We start from the raw sequence: 16,390 nt of genomic DNA, 5'->3' as shown, positions 1-16,390 counted from the left end.
ATCAGCAGCTTTTTGTGATTAATTGCCAAACTACAATCCATTATATCTTACAAACCTAAGATACATAATTTCATATTTAAATATGATTTGTTATGACTCCAGTTATGAAGAAGAAATTTTCAATGCTTTTGACACCAGTAGGTTCCAACTATGAACATTGTTGAGGTGGAGAGACACCTTGAGTATTTGCCTTTATTTGGAATCCTCTTGTCAAATGCATAATTTCTAATTGTGCATATGTGTGTGTTGGCATATGCGCAAGTAAAATTAGTTTCATGCTTTAGCAGAATTTTACTATAAGCTAAATCTGACGGGAAATGATCATTGCAACAGGTCAGTGCTGTGAAGTGGCAGGGGCGAGGTGGCAATCTTTGCTGTGAAAATTAGACCCTTTCAAGTCAGGGACTTGGTTCTAAAGCTACCAAAGAAACCTCTTGCTTGTCAAATTGGCCCTCAGAAAGCAGAAAACTCACTTTTAATGGATAAATGAAATATGTTAAAAATTGGGGCATGTTCTCTGCATGCTAAAAATGATTTTAAAAATGACACCAGAAATGATGGCGAATGAAAAGTCTATACTCAAAATGGTAAGCTGTTTTTTTTCTTTGATTTCTGGATTTTGGCAAGGCTGACGAGATGATTTTTACTGTCCAACCCTGGTTGCTGTGGTAGAGTGGTGGTGCATCACTTGCCATTGTGGTGTTGGGTAGGGTATTCCAGCAAGCAAACCCAGTGATAATGAAGGAGTAACATTAGATGTCCAAGTCAGAATGGTATATGATTGGAAGAGGGTCTTGGAGATAAGTATTTCCAAGATATTCCTACTTTTGTCCTTCTTGGCTCTACAACCAGCCTGAGTGAAGTAACCTTTCATGTACTATAAATTGTATGCACTGAACCTGCTGTGTGGGAGATGTAAATCTGTAGTAATATACAGTTTTTGTCTGTCTGGATTATTTTGATTCGATATTTTAAAACTTGATTGTAATGTTCAGGTACTGAGTATAACAGTTTTTTGGACCGTCTGCTACAAGGCACCTAAAGGAAAGTGTAAGGTTTTCTGTTTACAACAAGGTGTGGCGCTTCTAGTCTCTGCCATGTAAATAGTTTCATGCAAGTGGTTGTTAACTGCAATTTTTAAAACTCCTAACAAAAGTTTGTGGAACCTGGTTGTGCGCAAAACGATTGCCATTCTATCTCGCAGAACGGCACCAGATAATTCTATGCGAGGTGCTTTGGGACGGTGAAAGACAGGAGTGCTGAATGCAACAAAATTCTTTTTTGTCTTTAGGGAAAATCAGCAACAGTGCAAACTACAGGGGACTAATGGCCTTTTGGTTTTGCATGTGTTCTCATGCAGTTAAGAATCTTGCAAGACAGACACTGACAGCTGCACATGTGTCATGCACTGCACCCTCCACAAGCATGACCAGCTGAGTGCAAAAACTGTAGAATTACTTCAGGGTAATGTGTTAAACTGATCGAATTGAAAAATGTTGTTTCATTTAAGTGGTGGCTAAACAAGATGAAGATTGGGCAGAATTTAAAAACTGGCAAAGAATGTTGAAATAATAATGAGGAAGAAACTGGAGTATGAGAGAAAGTTAGCTGGAAATATAAACATAGCTGGAAATATAAAAACATGAGTTTCTACAGGTATTTAAAAAGGAAAAGAGTAACTTAAGTGAGCATTGATCCTCTAGAGATTGTGTCTGGGGAATTGACAATGGGAAATAAGTAAATGGCAGATGCATTGAACAGAGATTTGGTGTTTGTCTTCACTGTAGAAGACACAAATAACATCCCAGAAATAAATGTAAATCAAGAGGCGAAAGGGAGGGAGGAACTTAAAACATGGATAAAGGGGAACCTGTAGATGTGACATTCTTGGATTTCCAAATGGCTTTTAACAAGGTGTCACATCAAAGGCTACTAGACAAAATAGGAGCTCATGGCGAAGAAGTAACATATTAGCATAGATAGAGGATTTGCCAGCTAATGGGAAACAGAGAATCTAGATAAATGGGTCATTTTCAGGTTGGCAAGATGCAACCAGTAGAGTGCCGCAGGTTACAAGCTTTTATGTAGCTTTCTCCTGGGTCAGAAGTTTTGATTCTGTTGAAGTATTTGCTGAAAGAATAACTGGAAATCCTGGATTTAAAGAGGTGCTGTTGCAATAAAGGCATTAGTTTGATCGCAGATGTTTTGTCAGCTTCTGCTCTGGTGTGTATGGAGACTCCTGGAGTGCATTTTTTAAGCCCGGTTGTGTTTATTGCATTCGTTTAAACGTTGAGATATCTGAGCATCATTCATGTGGGGTGCATTTAGTTTTCAGCACAACTGAATTTTCTTTTTAATCCAATTCCATTTAATGCATGCATTTAAAGTTTGAGATGTGTGTTTCAGGGAAATGGTTGGTTGTTAACTGCAATCTATCAGTTTTTGGCCTGTCCATACTTTTGTGATTGGTTGGTGGGCTGAATATTGGGTGGAGCCTCATGCTTGTGGAGGCATATGGGGTGTGTGGACAACTAGAGTGCATGACACACGTGCAGCTGCCAGTGGTTGGCTACACTGATAGGGTGAGGGGGTGTTTGTGAAAAAGAACAGCAATAGGTAGGGGATACCCATAAATTAAGTTACCCTGGCAGGAGGGATTGGGTTGGGGGTCACAAACAGCAGGGCATGGCAGGGGATATGGATAGCATGGGAGGCACAGGAATGGCAAGGAGGTTGGGGAATGGCGTGATGACAAGAGAGATTGGCAGGGGTGAGGGTGACATGGAGGGTATGACATTGGGGTGGCATGGGAGGGTGGTGGGGATGGCATGAAAAGGGGAAGCGGGCATGGCATTGCAAGGATGACATGGGATGGGGATGGCATTAGAAGGGGGAGGGAAGGGGGTGGATTTGGAGGGGTGACATGGGAAGGATGAAATTGCTTGAGATAGGATGGGAATAGCATGGGAGGGAAGGGATGGCATGGGAGGCGTGGGAGCGTGGGGAATCCATCAGTGAAGTAGAGACTCTGCTTTGCAGCAAGTTCAAGCTATACATCTCACTGATGCTTAATGTCTGTGTGAAGCTGAAACTGCTTGTTAGACTTGGACAAATGTATCATTTGATTTAAAAAAAAACTTGCTCCTTTGCCCATTTATACAAGGGCCTGGGTACAAATTAAAGGCAAGATATTTGAGAAAGGGAAAAACCTACTTGACCTCAGCTTCACTAATAAACCTGTCACAGATGCATCTATTTTTAACATTTGTAGGAGTGGCCACTATGCAGTTCTTTTGGAGACAAAGTCTTGTCTTCACACTGAGAACACCTCCATTATGTTGTGTGGCATTGTGCTAAGTGATAGATTCAGAACAAATCTAACAACTCAAAACGGGGCTTCCGTGAGGTGCTTTGGGCCATCAGCAGCAGCAGAATTAAATTCAATGACAGCGTCTATCTCCATGGTCCAGCATATCCCTCTCTCTACCATTGCCAATAAGGAGTGTAGGAGAGCATGCCCAGAGCAGCACTAGGCATATCTGAAAATGAGGAGCTATAGCACAAGACGACAAGCATGCTAAAAAGTGGAAGCTGCATGCTGTAGACAGAGCTAAGTGATACCACATCGGTTGTATCGGATGGAAAGTTTGCAGTTTTGCCACATCAGATGTGCATGGTGGTGGACAATTAAACAATTAACAAGAGGAGGCTACACAAGAAACCACAATGATGTGGGTGACCAGCACGTCAGTTTAAAAGATGAGTTTGAAATATTTGTAATCATATTTGCCTCCTCCTGAGGTCCTCACCAGCTCAGATGCCACATATCATCCCTTTCTAATGTGCTCATACTATCATTAATTATCAGAACCACCCCTCCACCCTTTCCTAACTTCCTGTCTTTTCTAAATGTCATGTACCCTTTAATATTCAGATCCCAATCTATGCCATCTTGTTTATATTTTCACCTAGCACTGTAGTCAGTTTCTAACTTAAGTTCACTATACTGTTACTTAGAAAATACCATGAATTGAAATACCAAAATCAAACTTCAGTGTATATCTGTGCAAATAACTTTTGATAAGACGCGTTATATTAACCAGCCTTCTATTCCTAGACAGCAGATGAAAACTGGACACCATGTATTCTGACTGACACTGCAAAAATCATCTACAAGGTATGTTCACGTTAATTTGTAAAAGCCTGATGCAGCTATACTGCATTATTAACAAATTCTGGGATTGTTCTGGATGTGTGCGCATGCTATTTAGTAGTGTCATGAGGCTGGTTAAGAAAATTACGTGTCAATTATGGTATTAAAAAGCTGCAAAAACACAGGTGAACAGTGGACAGAAAGCTAAGAGTATGGTGGGAGGTGGTAGTGGCAGGTCTTAGAATTACTTTGGGATCTCTTGTTTTATATTTATAGAAATTACGTGGATTTCATTGCAGTGAATTATACCGAATCTTGCTGATGACATCAAATTATAGATCAGAGCAACTGTCGAGAAGGATGTGGGAAGTAGAAAATGAGTTGGGTTAGTAGAATGGGAAAATAGGTAGTAAAGTGGTGTAAAGTAATGTGAAAGAATAGTGAAAAAGTACACCTCAATGGCAAAGAGACATCGATACAACGATAGAACCTATAACGATTAGAAAAGGCCTTAAAAAGGCAAATGGGATTCTGGGTTTTATACTTCAACATGACTGACTTGCATTTATATTAAATTTGCACAAGAATTTGTTTAAGACATAGTTGGAATATTGTCTGCAGTTCTGGGCACCCCCTTAAAGGAAGGATATCGGAGCCACTTTAAGGGCAGTGAAACATCACGAAAATAATTCTGGGAAAGAGTGGATATAGATATGAAGAAAGTCACAGTTCTGAGAGTCTTTTCTTAAAGAATAGTGAAGGTTAAGGGAGAGCTAATACCAATATCAAAATTGGGATGTCTTTGACAGGATAATAGTGAAATATTGTTAATTGTGAACAAGTAGAGCATAGGCTTAAGATTACCACTAGAGCGATGAAGGGAAAGTTAGAAGTTTTTACACCGAGACACTTAGTAGAGCACAACATGTTTTAATATAAATGGCTGTTGAGTAGAAACTGACAAAATTTTAAACAGAATTGGACAGCTATTTGAAAATGTAATGAGGAAAGTGCAGGAAAATGGGATTAAATAGCAGACTGGGCAAAGAGAAACAGAGCTAACAGTTCAGGCTGGTGACCTTCAATCAGAACTCCCACACATGCTGCCTGACCTGCGCATTTCCAGCATTTTCTGGTTATTGTTTTTGGACTTTGAGCATCTGCAGTATTTTGTATTAAAGTAGATAGCTTCAGCTCAAGACTTTCTAATGGCACAGGCACATGGGCTAAATGGCAGCCCAAGAGTATCGCAATTTTTGATTATGTAAACTGTACAGTAGTTTAGATCACTGGGAATGGGGATGGTGGGGGTGAAAAGATACTTGCAAAGTGCCTTGGAGTAATGTTGCAAACATTTTTAGCCAAAAATTATAGTTTACTTTTGGTTATATATGTAAACTGAGGATTACTTTTTGTGTTGTGATTTCAGAGTATTGACTGCTTGAAATTATGGTGATGTAACTACTTAATTTGTTCTGTGATTTTAAATTCAAAACTTGTTTCCTTTGGGGGATAATAGCATGTGTTTGTTCTTTAGCTTGTCCGCTTAGATTGCCTTTGTGCCTACTGGAATGTGAACAGTCCATTGTTTTGCCAAAACTCGAGGGAACAAATCTTGGTACGTACTTTTGTCATTTTGCCGATTTGGAAGATCTGAAGATTTGTTCTAGTTTCACATGTGTATTATTAAAAGCACTGTCCTATATGAGATTTTTGTATTTTCCTCCATTTCCTTTCTTTGTCCCCCACAACATTAACTGACTCTCCCTAGAGGTGGAGGCCAGAGAAGTATTTGTTGAAAAATCTTCAATGATATCTCATCTGAGCTGCCATTAAAAATGGCAATTCCAGGTTCTTCAACTTCTCATAGGTCAGATGCTTTAAGCAAGGTATCAGTTTGGCTTTATCTTTCTGTGTTGCTTTCAGTTCCTGGGGATATGGTCACCAAAATTGTATCCTGTACTCCAGATCTGATTGCACTAGTGCTTCACACAGACTAGTTCACATCTGGGATTGTGCTATATTTCCATCTCAATGCTTCCTTGGATCCTGTTAGTTTTCCATCCTGTAGCTGCATACTGCCCTATTTGCTTCAGTGAACAGTGATACCCTGAAATCTTACTACTTTGTTGTGTCCTACACGATAGACTTTATAATACCAGAATTTCTTTCCCCTTCTCTAACTACATTACCTTGTATTAATTCCACATTGATTGTGTGTTGACGCTCATCAATCCACTTTGTCATCTTATTAAAAAGTCTTTATATTTGTTTGTTTGTCTGTTCCAAATCATTGTAAACAGTCTTCTGGATTTGATGATTCTTTACATTTAGCTGTATTTCTGTCTCCAACTTCGAATCATTTTACATACATTGTAAACTGCACAAGTTTCTGTGATACCCTGAAAGTCATTGGTTGAAAATTGGCTAACTTCAAAGGGTTGAAGGAAAATCTAGCCCGAATTAAATGGTTGGAGAAAGGGGCAACTAAATTACTGATCCACGAATAGACAATATTTAATAACAAGATGAATAATGTACAGGTTTAATGGGTTCTTGTAAAGAGTAAAATGGACATGTCACAGACCAGGTGTCCTTGGTTAGAGCAAATGTGAAGTTTAAAAAGAACTCCAATATAACAATAACCTGCATTTAAGTAGGATTGTTAAGATTGTAAAATGTGCATCACAGGAGCATTATACCATGCTGTTAGCAATGTTTTTATTCCTGTGTGACATTTAAGCACAGCATCTCACTCCTTGAGCAAATCTCATTTCACAAACGTTTCAGGAAAATGTATTGATGATAAATTGTGCAGCATTATTAAAGATCATTATTTTTGTCTCAATAATTGCTTCACCGCATGTAATCTTTATTTGTCTGATAGGTGAAGCTTAAAGAAGGCATAGCTTCAAGTGCTCATGAACGCAAAAATCATGACTACAGTAAGTGTAATCATTGTAACAGTTGCTGTTATCGATTTTATAATTCTTTTTGTTGTTATAGAAGATGTTTCTTAAAATTGTAAAAACCCATTGCAGTTGAGACTGGAATTTCTGTACTTGCAATGAATTATTGTTTAATTTATTTCATACTGGAAGTGTGCGATTCCAATTAAAAATTCATTCATGGGATGTGGGTGCCCCTGGAAAGACCAGCATTTACTGCCCATCCCGACTTGCTCTGAGAAGGTGGTGGTGAGCTGCTGCCTTAATGTGAGTTTGTGTGTTGAAGGTGCTCCCACAGTTCTGTTAGGTAGGGAGTGCCATAATTTTGACCAAGCGATGGTGAAGTAAAGGCAATGTGCTCAAGTCAGGATGGTGTGTAACTCAGGAGAGATCTTGAGGTTGGTGGTGTTCGCTCTTGACCTTCTAAGTGGTGACTGGCGGATTCAAGTGGTATTGCTAAAGAAACATTGCTGACTTGTTTCAGTGGATTCTATGGGTGGTGCACAATGAAGCTGCTGGCGTTGGAAGGCGTGAACGTTTAGGCCAGTAGATGATGTGCCAATCAAGTGGCCTGCTTTGTCCTTTTAAGTGGGATTTGTTATGTCTTGGCTAAATCGAAAGCTTGTTCGTTTTAGGGGAATATGTAGGCCCGAGCCTTGCGGTCCCAATAGCAGCGAATGCGGAGATGTTTGTTGCTATTGACGGCCTTAACAGAACCGTAACTTGCGGGGAGCCCACTGACACTCAATCCAGAAGTTGCAGTTCACCGGAATGAGCTCCAAAGGAGCCCAAGCTGATGGGACCGAGTGCAGGCTTGGGCTGATTGCCCAATACCTACACAGTTATTTATGTTGATTTATGTAGGGCTACTCCTGTCAGGTGTTAAACTCCTGTTTAAATCGGCTGGGGACATGCTCACGGCCCCGGTAGCCTCGCACCCATCGCTCCCTACTCCGCTCGCTCCTTCCCATTCAACCTGTCTGCAACTGGTAGCCCCAGCTCTGCTCACTAAAATATTTTAACTGTATATGGAGGGAGGGGAATTCATGAGAAAAAGCCTGTTGGCATCTCTGTAACCAACTGAAAGTTTCAAAACGGCCTCCCCAGGCAGAGAGAAATTTAAAATAAACAGCAGAGTAAAATGGTTCTGATCACAGCAGCAGGTTGTGGCTGTCTTGTGTATATTTAATTATCCTTCTTACAGAAACCTATCGTGGCAATATCCTGCAGTGAAGGGGCCTGACACTCGTACCCTTGATTATGAAGTTAAAGTTCAATCAGCAGTTAATTCCACACGCCTTCCCCCTCACCCCTCCCCGGCTGCAGAAAACAGGCAAGGGATAGGTTCGGCAACCACAGACCAGTCAGCCTAATGTCCATCTTCCTTCCACAGCCTCCAACCTTATAGTCTCCCAACCCCAGACAGCCCACTTCTACCTCCTCTTCAAAATCCACAAACAGGACTGTCCTGGTAGACTGATCGTGTCAGCCTGTTCCTGCCCCACGGAACTCATTTCTTCCTATCTTGACTCCGTTCTCTCTCCCCTTGTCCACACTCTTCGCACCTACATCCGCGATTCCTCTGATGCCCTATGTCATATCAACAGTTTCCAGTTCCCTGGCCCTAACCACCACCTCTTCACCATGGACGTCCAATCCCTCTACACCTCCATCCCCCACCAGGATGGTCTGAGGGCTCTCCGCTTCTTCCTTGAACAGAGGCCCGAACAATTCCCATCCACCACCACTCTCCTCCGTCTGGCTGAACTTGTTCTCTCACTGAACAATTTCTCCTTTAACTGGTCTCACTTCCCCCAAATAAAAGGTGTGTCTATGGGTACCCGCATGGGCCCCAGTTATGCCTGTCTCTTTATGGGGTATGTGGAACATTCCTTGTTCCAGTCCTACTCAGGCCCCCTCCCACAACCCTTCCTTCGGTACATCAATGACTGTTTTGGTTTCATTCTCTCGTCTGGACTTGGAAAAATGTATCAATTTTGCTTCCAATTTCCACCCCTCCATCATTTTCACATGGTCCATCTCCGACACTCCCCTTCCCTTCCTTGACCTCTCAGTCTCAATTTCTGATGATAGACTGTCCACCAATATTCATTACAAGCCCACCGACTCCCACAGCTACCTCGCCCACAGCTCCTCACACCCCGCTTCCTGTAAGGACTCCATTCCATTCTCTCAGTTCCTTCGCCTCCGTTGCATCTGTTCTGATGATGCTACCTTCAAAAACAGTTCCTCTGACATGTCTTCTTCCTTAACCGAGGTTTTCCACCCATGGTGGTTGACAGGGCCCTCAACCGTGTTCGACCCATCTCCTGTGCCTTTGTCCTCGCACCTTCCCCTCCTTCCCAGAACCATGATAGGGTCCCCCTTGTCCTTACTTTTCACCCCACCAGCCTCCGCATTTCAAGGATCATCCTCTGCCATTTCTGCCAACTCCAGCATGATGCTACCACCAAACACATCTTCCCTTCAACCCCCCTTGTCAGCATTCCATAGGGATCGTTCATGTTGTTCTTCTCAGAGTGCTTAGCCTTGTCCTGCTATTAGCACTTTCTGCTTTCTGACCTTAGTGCCACCATCAGCACCTCCTTTAGCCAGTACCACTACCATTAACACCCCTTTCACCTTTTGTTTATGACATCTTTGTCAATCTCTCCTTTGCCTCCACCTATCGCTGGTCTTCTATCCAGCTTCACCTGCTCCACGCCCCCCCCTTAAACAGTATGAATTTCATCACATTTTTACATGTCTTTAGCTCTGAAGAAGAGTCATATGGACTTAAAGCGTTAACTCTGTCTTTCTCTCCACAGATGCTGTTAGACCTGCTGAGTTTTTCCAGCATTTTCTGTTTTTGTTTCAGGTTTCCAGCATCCACAGTATTTTGCCTTTAGCCTAATGTCCATGGTGGGGTAACTTTGAGACAATAATCTCAGACAAAATTAGTTGTCACCTGGAAAAATATGGGTTAATAAATTACAACCAGCACAGCTTTGACTAACTTGAATTGAATTCTTTCATAAAGTAATGGAGTGGTTTGATGAGGACAGTGCAGTTGATATATATATGTACTTTCAGAAGGCATTTGGGAAGATGTTACATAATAGAATTAAGATCATAAGTGAGAATAGGAGTAGGCCATTTGGCCCACGGAGACTACTTCATCATTCAGTAAGGTCATGGCTGATCTAATTGTAGCCTTAACTTCACTTTGTTGCCTGCCCCCCATAACTATTGACTCCTTTGTCAATAAAAAAATTTGTCTAACTCAGCCTTGAATATACTCAATGACCCAGCCTCCACTGCTCTTTGAGGAAAAGAATTCCAAAGCTTAATGAGGCTCTGAGAGAAGAAATTCCATCTCATCTTAAATGGATAACCCCTTATTTTTAAATGGTGCCTCCTAGTCCTAGATTCCCCCATGAGAGGGAAACATCCTCTTAGCATCTACCTTGTCATACCCCCTCAGTATTTTGTTTGTTTCAATGAGATCGCCTCTTATGCTAAACTCCAATGAGGATAGGCCCAACCTACTCAATCCCTTCATCTCAGGAATCAGCCTTCTCTGAAATACTTCTGATGCAAGTATATCCTTCCCTAAGTAAGCAGACCAAAACTACATAATAACTAGGTGTAGTCTCACCGATGCCCTGCACAATTATAGCAAGACTCTGGTGGTGTTTTATCATCCTAGTACCGTTTCTTGGGGCTATTTGAGATCAGACATACCCCCGATTAACTCCGCTCAACTTTGCCAGAGGGATTCAGACTCAAGGAGCACATAACTGGGTCCACTGAGTTTAAACAGCCTCCTCCCAAAGGAAAGGAATCAGTTGAGATTATTACCTTCCTGATAGCCCTGTTATCAATTAGTTTTTAGATAAATTGTAATTTTCCAGGATATTATAAGGGTCCAGGTGAAATTCCTCTGTAAGTATTGCCCAACCAAAAGTGTATAGGAGTTGGATTCATGAGCCTGTAGTCCAGAAGATTAAATGAGACAATTTAAGTTTTAAGTGCAAATAAATTTATTAAAATAAGGAAACATGCAATTTGGTGATTACATGAAAGGCATAAATCGCAACATTAGATAAATCTTGGAAAGAACAGATAACTAGTTCTTATTTCTAATAGAGAATCTGAAATTTAAATTTCATATGTTACAAATACAGTAATTTTAAAAGAAGTAAAGTAAGGAAAGATAACCATCAAACAATAAAGTAAGATTACCTTTAACCCCGGAGTGTGAGACACTCATTGGCTTCAGACCTGATCTGAAACCAATCTAAACAACAACAAACCCTGAAATTATTTGAATTTCGGTTGAGATATTTACCATGAATTTTGGGGTTGTATAATTAATGGTTGCATAGGAGATATTCGCTTGATCAATCATAGATCACCCCTAAGAAATATCCCATATTTGGTGAAAGGACCACCTGTTATAATGAGGGTGCCTGTTCAATTTTTAAAAAATGTTGTTCTGAATTTATTCCTGAAAACTGAACCTTACATAACAGTTATGTCAGTCAATTTGGTTTAGTCAATTTACAGCAAGATGATGAAACTCGAGGCTTAGCGTTCTTTTATCTGATTTCAGTTTTAATTATTAGGGCTAGCATTGTTTGTGTACATGCTAGTGTAACAGGAAGAACCATAGAATACCGTTTTGTTAGGTGTGTATTTCTTTTGGGTGAATTCACATTGTTGTGAAGGGAGTTAGCCATGTTGTTTTGCAAGCTAGTTTTGACTCCTGTTAAAATACGCCTTACTGTGAGTTCACCCAAAGTAACTTTAGCCTAATATTTCTGTATTAATTCCAGATAATTTGACCCTTATTCCTTCACAAGACTTCCCTACTTTTATACTCAACCCCCCCCCCCCACCCCCATTACAATAAAGGCAAACATTCTACTTCCCATCCTAATTACTTGCTGTACCTGCAAGCTAACTTTTTTTGATTCGTGTACAAGGACACCCAGATCTCTCTGTATCACAGCATTCTGCCGTCTCTCTCCCTTTAAATAATAATCTGCTTTTCTGTTCTTCCTGCTAAAGTGGGCAACTTCATATTTTCCCACATTATACTCCATCTGCCAGATTTTTGCCGGTTCACTTAACCTATCTATACCCTTTGTGGAATATTTGTATCCTCCTCACAACTTGCTTTCCTACCTATCTTTGTATCATCAGCGAATTTGGCTATAATACAGTCAATCCCTTCACTCAAGTCATTAATATAAATCGTAAAAAGCTGAAGCCCCAGCACCGATCCCTTCAGTACTCCGCTAGTTACAGTTTGCCAACCTGAAAATGACCCATTTATCCCGACTCTCTGTTCCTGTTAGTCAAATCTCTATCCATGCTAATATATCACCTTCAACACCATGAACTCTTATCTTGTGTAGTGCCCTTTTATGTGGCACCTTATGTCTTTTGGAAATCCAAACACACTACATCTACTGATTTACCTTTATCCACCCTTTTTGAAACATCCTTATGGAGCTATAATAAATTTATCAAATGTGATTTCCTTCTGCACAGAACCATGTTGACTTTGCCTGTTTGTATTATGGTTTTCTAAATGTCCTGCTGCTGGTTACTTAATAATGGATTCCAGCATTATCCCCATGTCAGATGTTAGGCTAACTGGCCTATAGTTTCCTGCTTTCTGTCTCCCTCCTTTCTTGAATAGAGCTGTTATATTTGCGGTTTTGTAAACCGCTGGGACCTTTCCAGAAAATAAGGAATTTTGGAAGATTACAACCAATGCGCCTACTATCTCTGCAGCTACTTCATTTAAGATGCTAGGATGCAGGCCATCAGCTCCAGGAAACAGCAGCACTATCCTTGTCAGCTGATTTGATCAGGATGTTAGAGTTAGATCTGAGAGAACGGACTGCAGCAAGTTCAGAGGAAGACAGGGTAGAGTGATGAGGGGAGCAGAAAAATTGACATGGCTGACACCATGGTGACAGTTCTCAGTAAAATATCTAGAGAGGGTAAGAGGCCAGAGGGTCGTGTTCAGGTGGAGGAAGAATTCTGAAAACCGATAAAAGGGTCTGCTGAACGGGGGAAGACTCCTGGTCAAAGCGGTCACGGAAGCAAAGGCGAAGGATTAAGGGCTCAGCGTAATGCTGAGGCTGAAATTTATTGAGGGCGCCATAAGGAGATGAAGCTGAGGCCCTTGCTAAGGACAGATCGTTCAGGGTCAGAGAGAGAAAGGACGGAGGGTTTTGTGAGTGATGGTAAGGATTGATGTTGGAGGAAGGGATGGGGTCAGCAGGAAGTGAAGGGGAAGAACGAGGGGCATTGGTATCCGAGAGTTTTTGAAGCTTGCGATTGATCAGACCTGAAAGGAAGAAAAAATATTTTTTGTTGAAGCACAGAATGCGATGAAGGATGAAATGAAACTGGACCAGGACAGCTTTGAGATAGAAGAGGGAGGTTGAGAGCATACACGTGACAGCATATGACATTAAGTGTGGATTGATATGGTGTGAACTGTGGTTTGAGGAGTGCTGAATATCTTGGCCATGCTTATAGTTGATGGTGGATCCAAAACATGAAAGGTGGAATTTCAGTTGGAATCCATGTGGAATAAATTGGGGAAGGACAGTTGCCAGGGAAGGAGATGTTTCTGTGATAGCGAGCTATGGGAGGTGCCAGATCAATGGTGCTGTTCCCGAGGAGTCTGTATTTGGCCCACTGCATTTTGAGATGTATATTAATAATCTGAACTTGGGTATACAGGGCGTTGTTTCAAACTTTTCAGATGGCATGAAGCTTGGAAATATAGTAAACAGTGAGGAGGACAACAGCAGACTTCAGGAGGCGATGCATATTTCTAAAATGGGAGACATATGACAGATACATTTTTGTTGGAAGAATGAGGAAAGACAACCTAGACTAAATGGTGTAGTTTTACAGGGGCTGCAGTGATCGAGAGACCGGGGGTGTACGTACTGATATCTTTGAAGGTGGCTGGGCAAATTCATGGCTTTATAAATGGAGGCTCAGCGTACAAAAGCAAAGAAATGATGCTAAACCTTTATGAATCATTGCTTAGACCCTAGCTCTGTTTCTGGGCTCTACACTCAGGAAGGATACTAAGGCCTTACAGAGTGCACAGAGGAGATTGACTGGAATTTTGGTGGGGATTAGAGGCATTAGTTAATGTGGAGAGACTAGAGAAACTGGGATTATTCTCCTTAAAGAAGAGACGGCTATAGGGAGAGATTTAGTTGAGATGTTCAGAAAACATGAATGGTTTTCGTGGAGTAGGTAGGGAGAAATTTTCCAGTGGCAGAGGGACAGAGGACACAAACTTAAGGTAATTAGCAAAAGAGCCAGAGGTGAGATTAGGTGAATTTTTCTACGCAGGGTGTTGCGATGATCTGGAATGCACTGCCTGAAAAGATAATTCAATATTAACCTTCAAAACGCAACTGAATAAAATCCTGAATGGCATTAAAATTGCAGGGCTATGTGCAAGGGACAGGGCAGTGGAACTAATTGGTAACTTGTTTGAAGAGTCAGCATGGGCACGATGGGCTGAATGGTCTCCTTCTGTGCTGCATCATTCTTTGAATCTCAAGTTCTATGTACGTAATCATTTGACTATTCTTGGTAAAGAAGCGTGACCAGAATTCTGACGACCTCTCTGCTTGATGTGCTTGGGGGCTGATTGGCACAGGCTGATGTATGAATGACAACAGGACTACCCGACAGGCTTATTTAGAATGGTTAACACTGCAAGTGGCTTTCATGATTTTTCCATGCATCTGGAAGAATGGTATATCCCTTAAAGGCTCTTGATTCTCTTTTGAAATTTCTGAACCACAAATAACACGTTAGATTATCGCATGATATGTATTTGAACTTCCCCTTTAATTTCAAAAGACAATTACAGTAATACAACAGTAAACTCAAATATACTGTGGGAAAAGTACTTAATACTGTAACTTGTAAATAAATGCTATACAGTTGAACCTGCTCAAATAAGACTTCTGGGATTAAAAGCTGAAGCTTCCAAAGAAGAAACTGGGTTTAATTTAAAAGTAAGTTCACGTTGCTTTGATCCATTTTTTTAAGTAGTAATGCTGAACCTTGTGTTTTATATTAAAGTTTTTAAGCCAATATCGGCATCTGCGAAACTTTGCATCAATCCTTACGCTGAAACTGAATTGAATTCACCAAAAATAAATTTGGACATGGAAGTGCAGAGTATTGACATAGAGATGACGAAACCTCAGGTAAGATTGTGTTCCTCAGCTTTACTGTTGCTTGACAATTACAGCACCAAGTTACCACACATTTTTTTAAATGACCGGTGCTGAAAAATGGATGCGAAATAAACTGAGATTGGATGTGCAAAATTTTTACCTTTCCCAAGGAGTTGAGTCATTTTGTGGTTATTTTTCTGAACAAATAAACCAGGCTGAGGGACTATGATAGTCTTGCTATAATGTAATTATTTTATAATTACATAATACTGCTATAATATAATTGCAGCTATTATCATGATGTGATGAAATGAGAAATGGTGTCAGGTCCATATGTGCTTGCCTCCACCTTTTTTAGCTGATTTCATCCCCATGCACTTATTCCCATTCTTTCCCTCTTCACCCCTGACACACCCAGAAACACACAAAAACAGCTTTCCAGAGTCTCTGCCAAAACCCCCCCCTGGGCATTTGGCTAAGTTCCAGAAGTGCTCAAACTTGTTATTTTGGAGAATAATTTTCCCTGGCCTTTCAGCTGCTATGATTGTTCTGTTTTGCAGAAACCCATCTAATTCTGTCTTGAAGGACTGTGAAGAATCAGTCTTCATTGCCTTCTCTGACATTCAGTTCCTAAAGTTGTTAACTCTTGGGAAAAGTAAAACTTCTGGACATCCAACATCTCTCTGTTGCCTTTATTTGTGACAACACAATTTGTATTTATATCTTTTTATTTGTTTATGGGTTATGGGTATCACTGGTTAGGCCAGCATTTATTGCCCATCCCTAATCCCTTATGTATCATCTTTAATGTAATAAAACACAAGTGTTATAAAGCAAAATTTGACACCTAACCACATAAGGTGATCTTAGGGCAAATGGCCAAAAACTTGGTCAAAGAGGTAGCTTTTCAGGCATGTCATAAGAGGGATGGAGCGGTTTAGGGAGGGTATTCCAGAGCTCAGGGCCCAGGCAACTGAAGGTGGAGCCACCGGTAAATGGAGCAATTGCCACAATTAAATAAGCACATGGTTATGGGACTGAAGGAGATT

General features: G+C 40.9%; 1 protein-coding gene across 2 annotated transcripts in view; it reads left to right on the top strand.

Annotated features, from left to right (window-relative positions):
* The window catches only part of vps13c (vacuolar protein sorting 13 homolog C), a 350,466-nt gene that overhangs the window by 72,222 nt on the left and 261,854 nt on the right, over positions 1-16,390 (top strand). For both annotated transcript variants that reach the window (XM_078532613.1, XM_078532615.1), the window contains 4 exons: positions 4,118-4,177; positions 5,691-5,771; positions 7,041-7,098; positions 15,244-15,371. In XM_078532613.1, the coding sequence (XP_078388739.1) occupies positions 4,118-4,177; positions 5,691-5,771; positions 7,041-7,098; positions 15,244-15,371 (327 nt within the window). The remainder of the gene's footprint in view (positions 1-4,117; positions 4,178-5,690; positions 5,772-7,040; positions 7,099-15,243; positions 15,372-16,390) is intronic.

This window comes from Cetorhinus maximus, chromosome 30 (genome assembly GCF_964194155.1).
Source record: "Cetorhinus maximus chromosome 30, sCetMax3.hap1.1, whole genome shotgun sequence".
Lineage (NCBI taxonomy): Eukaryota > Metazoa > Chordata > Chondrichthyes > Lamniformes > Cetorhinidae > Cetorhinus > Cetorhinus maximus.
This window is presented reverse-complemented; position numbering and strand designations above follow the sequence as displayed.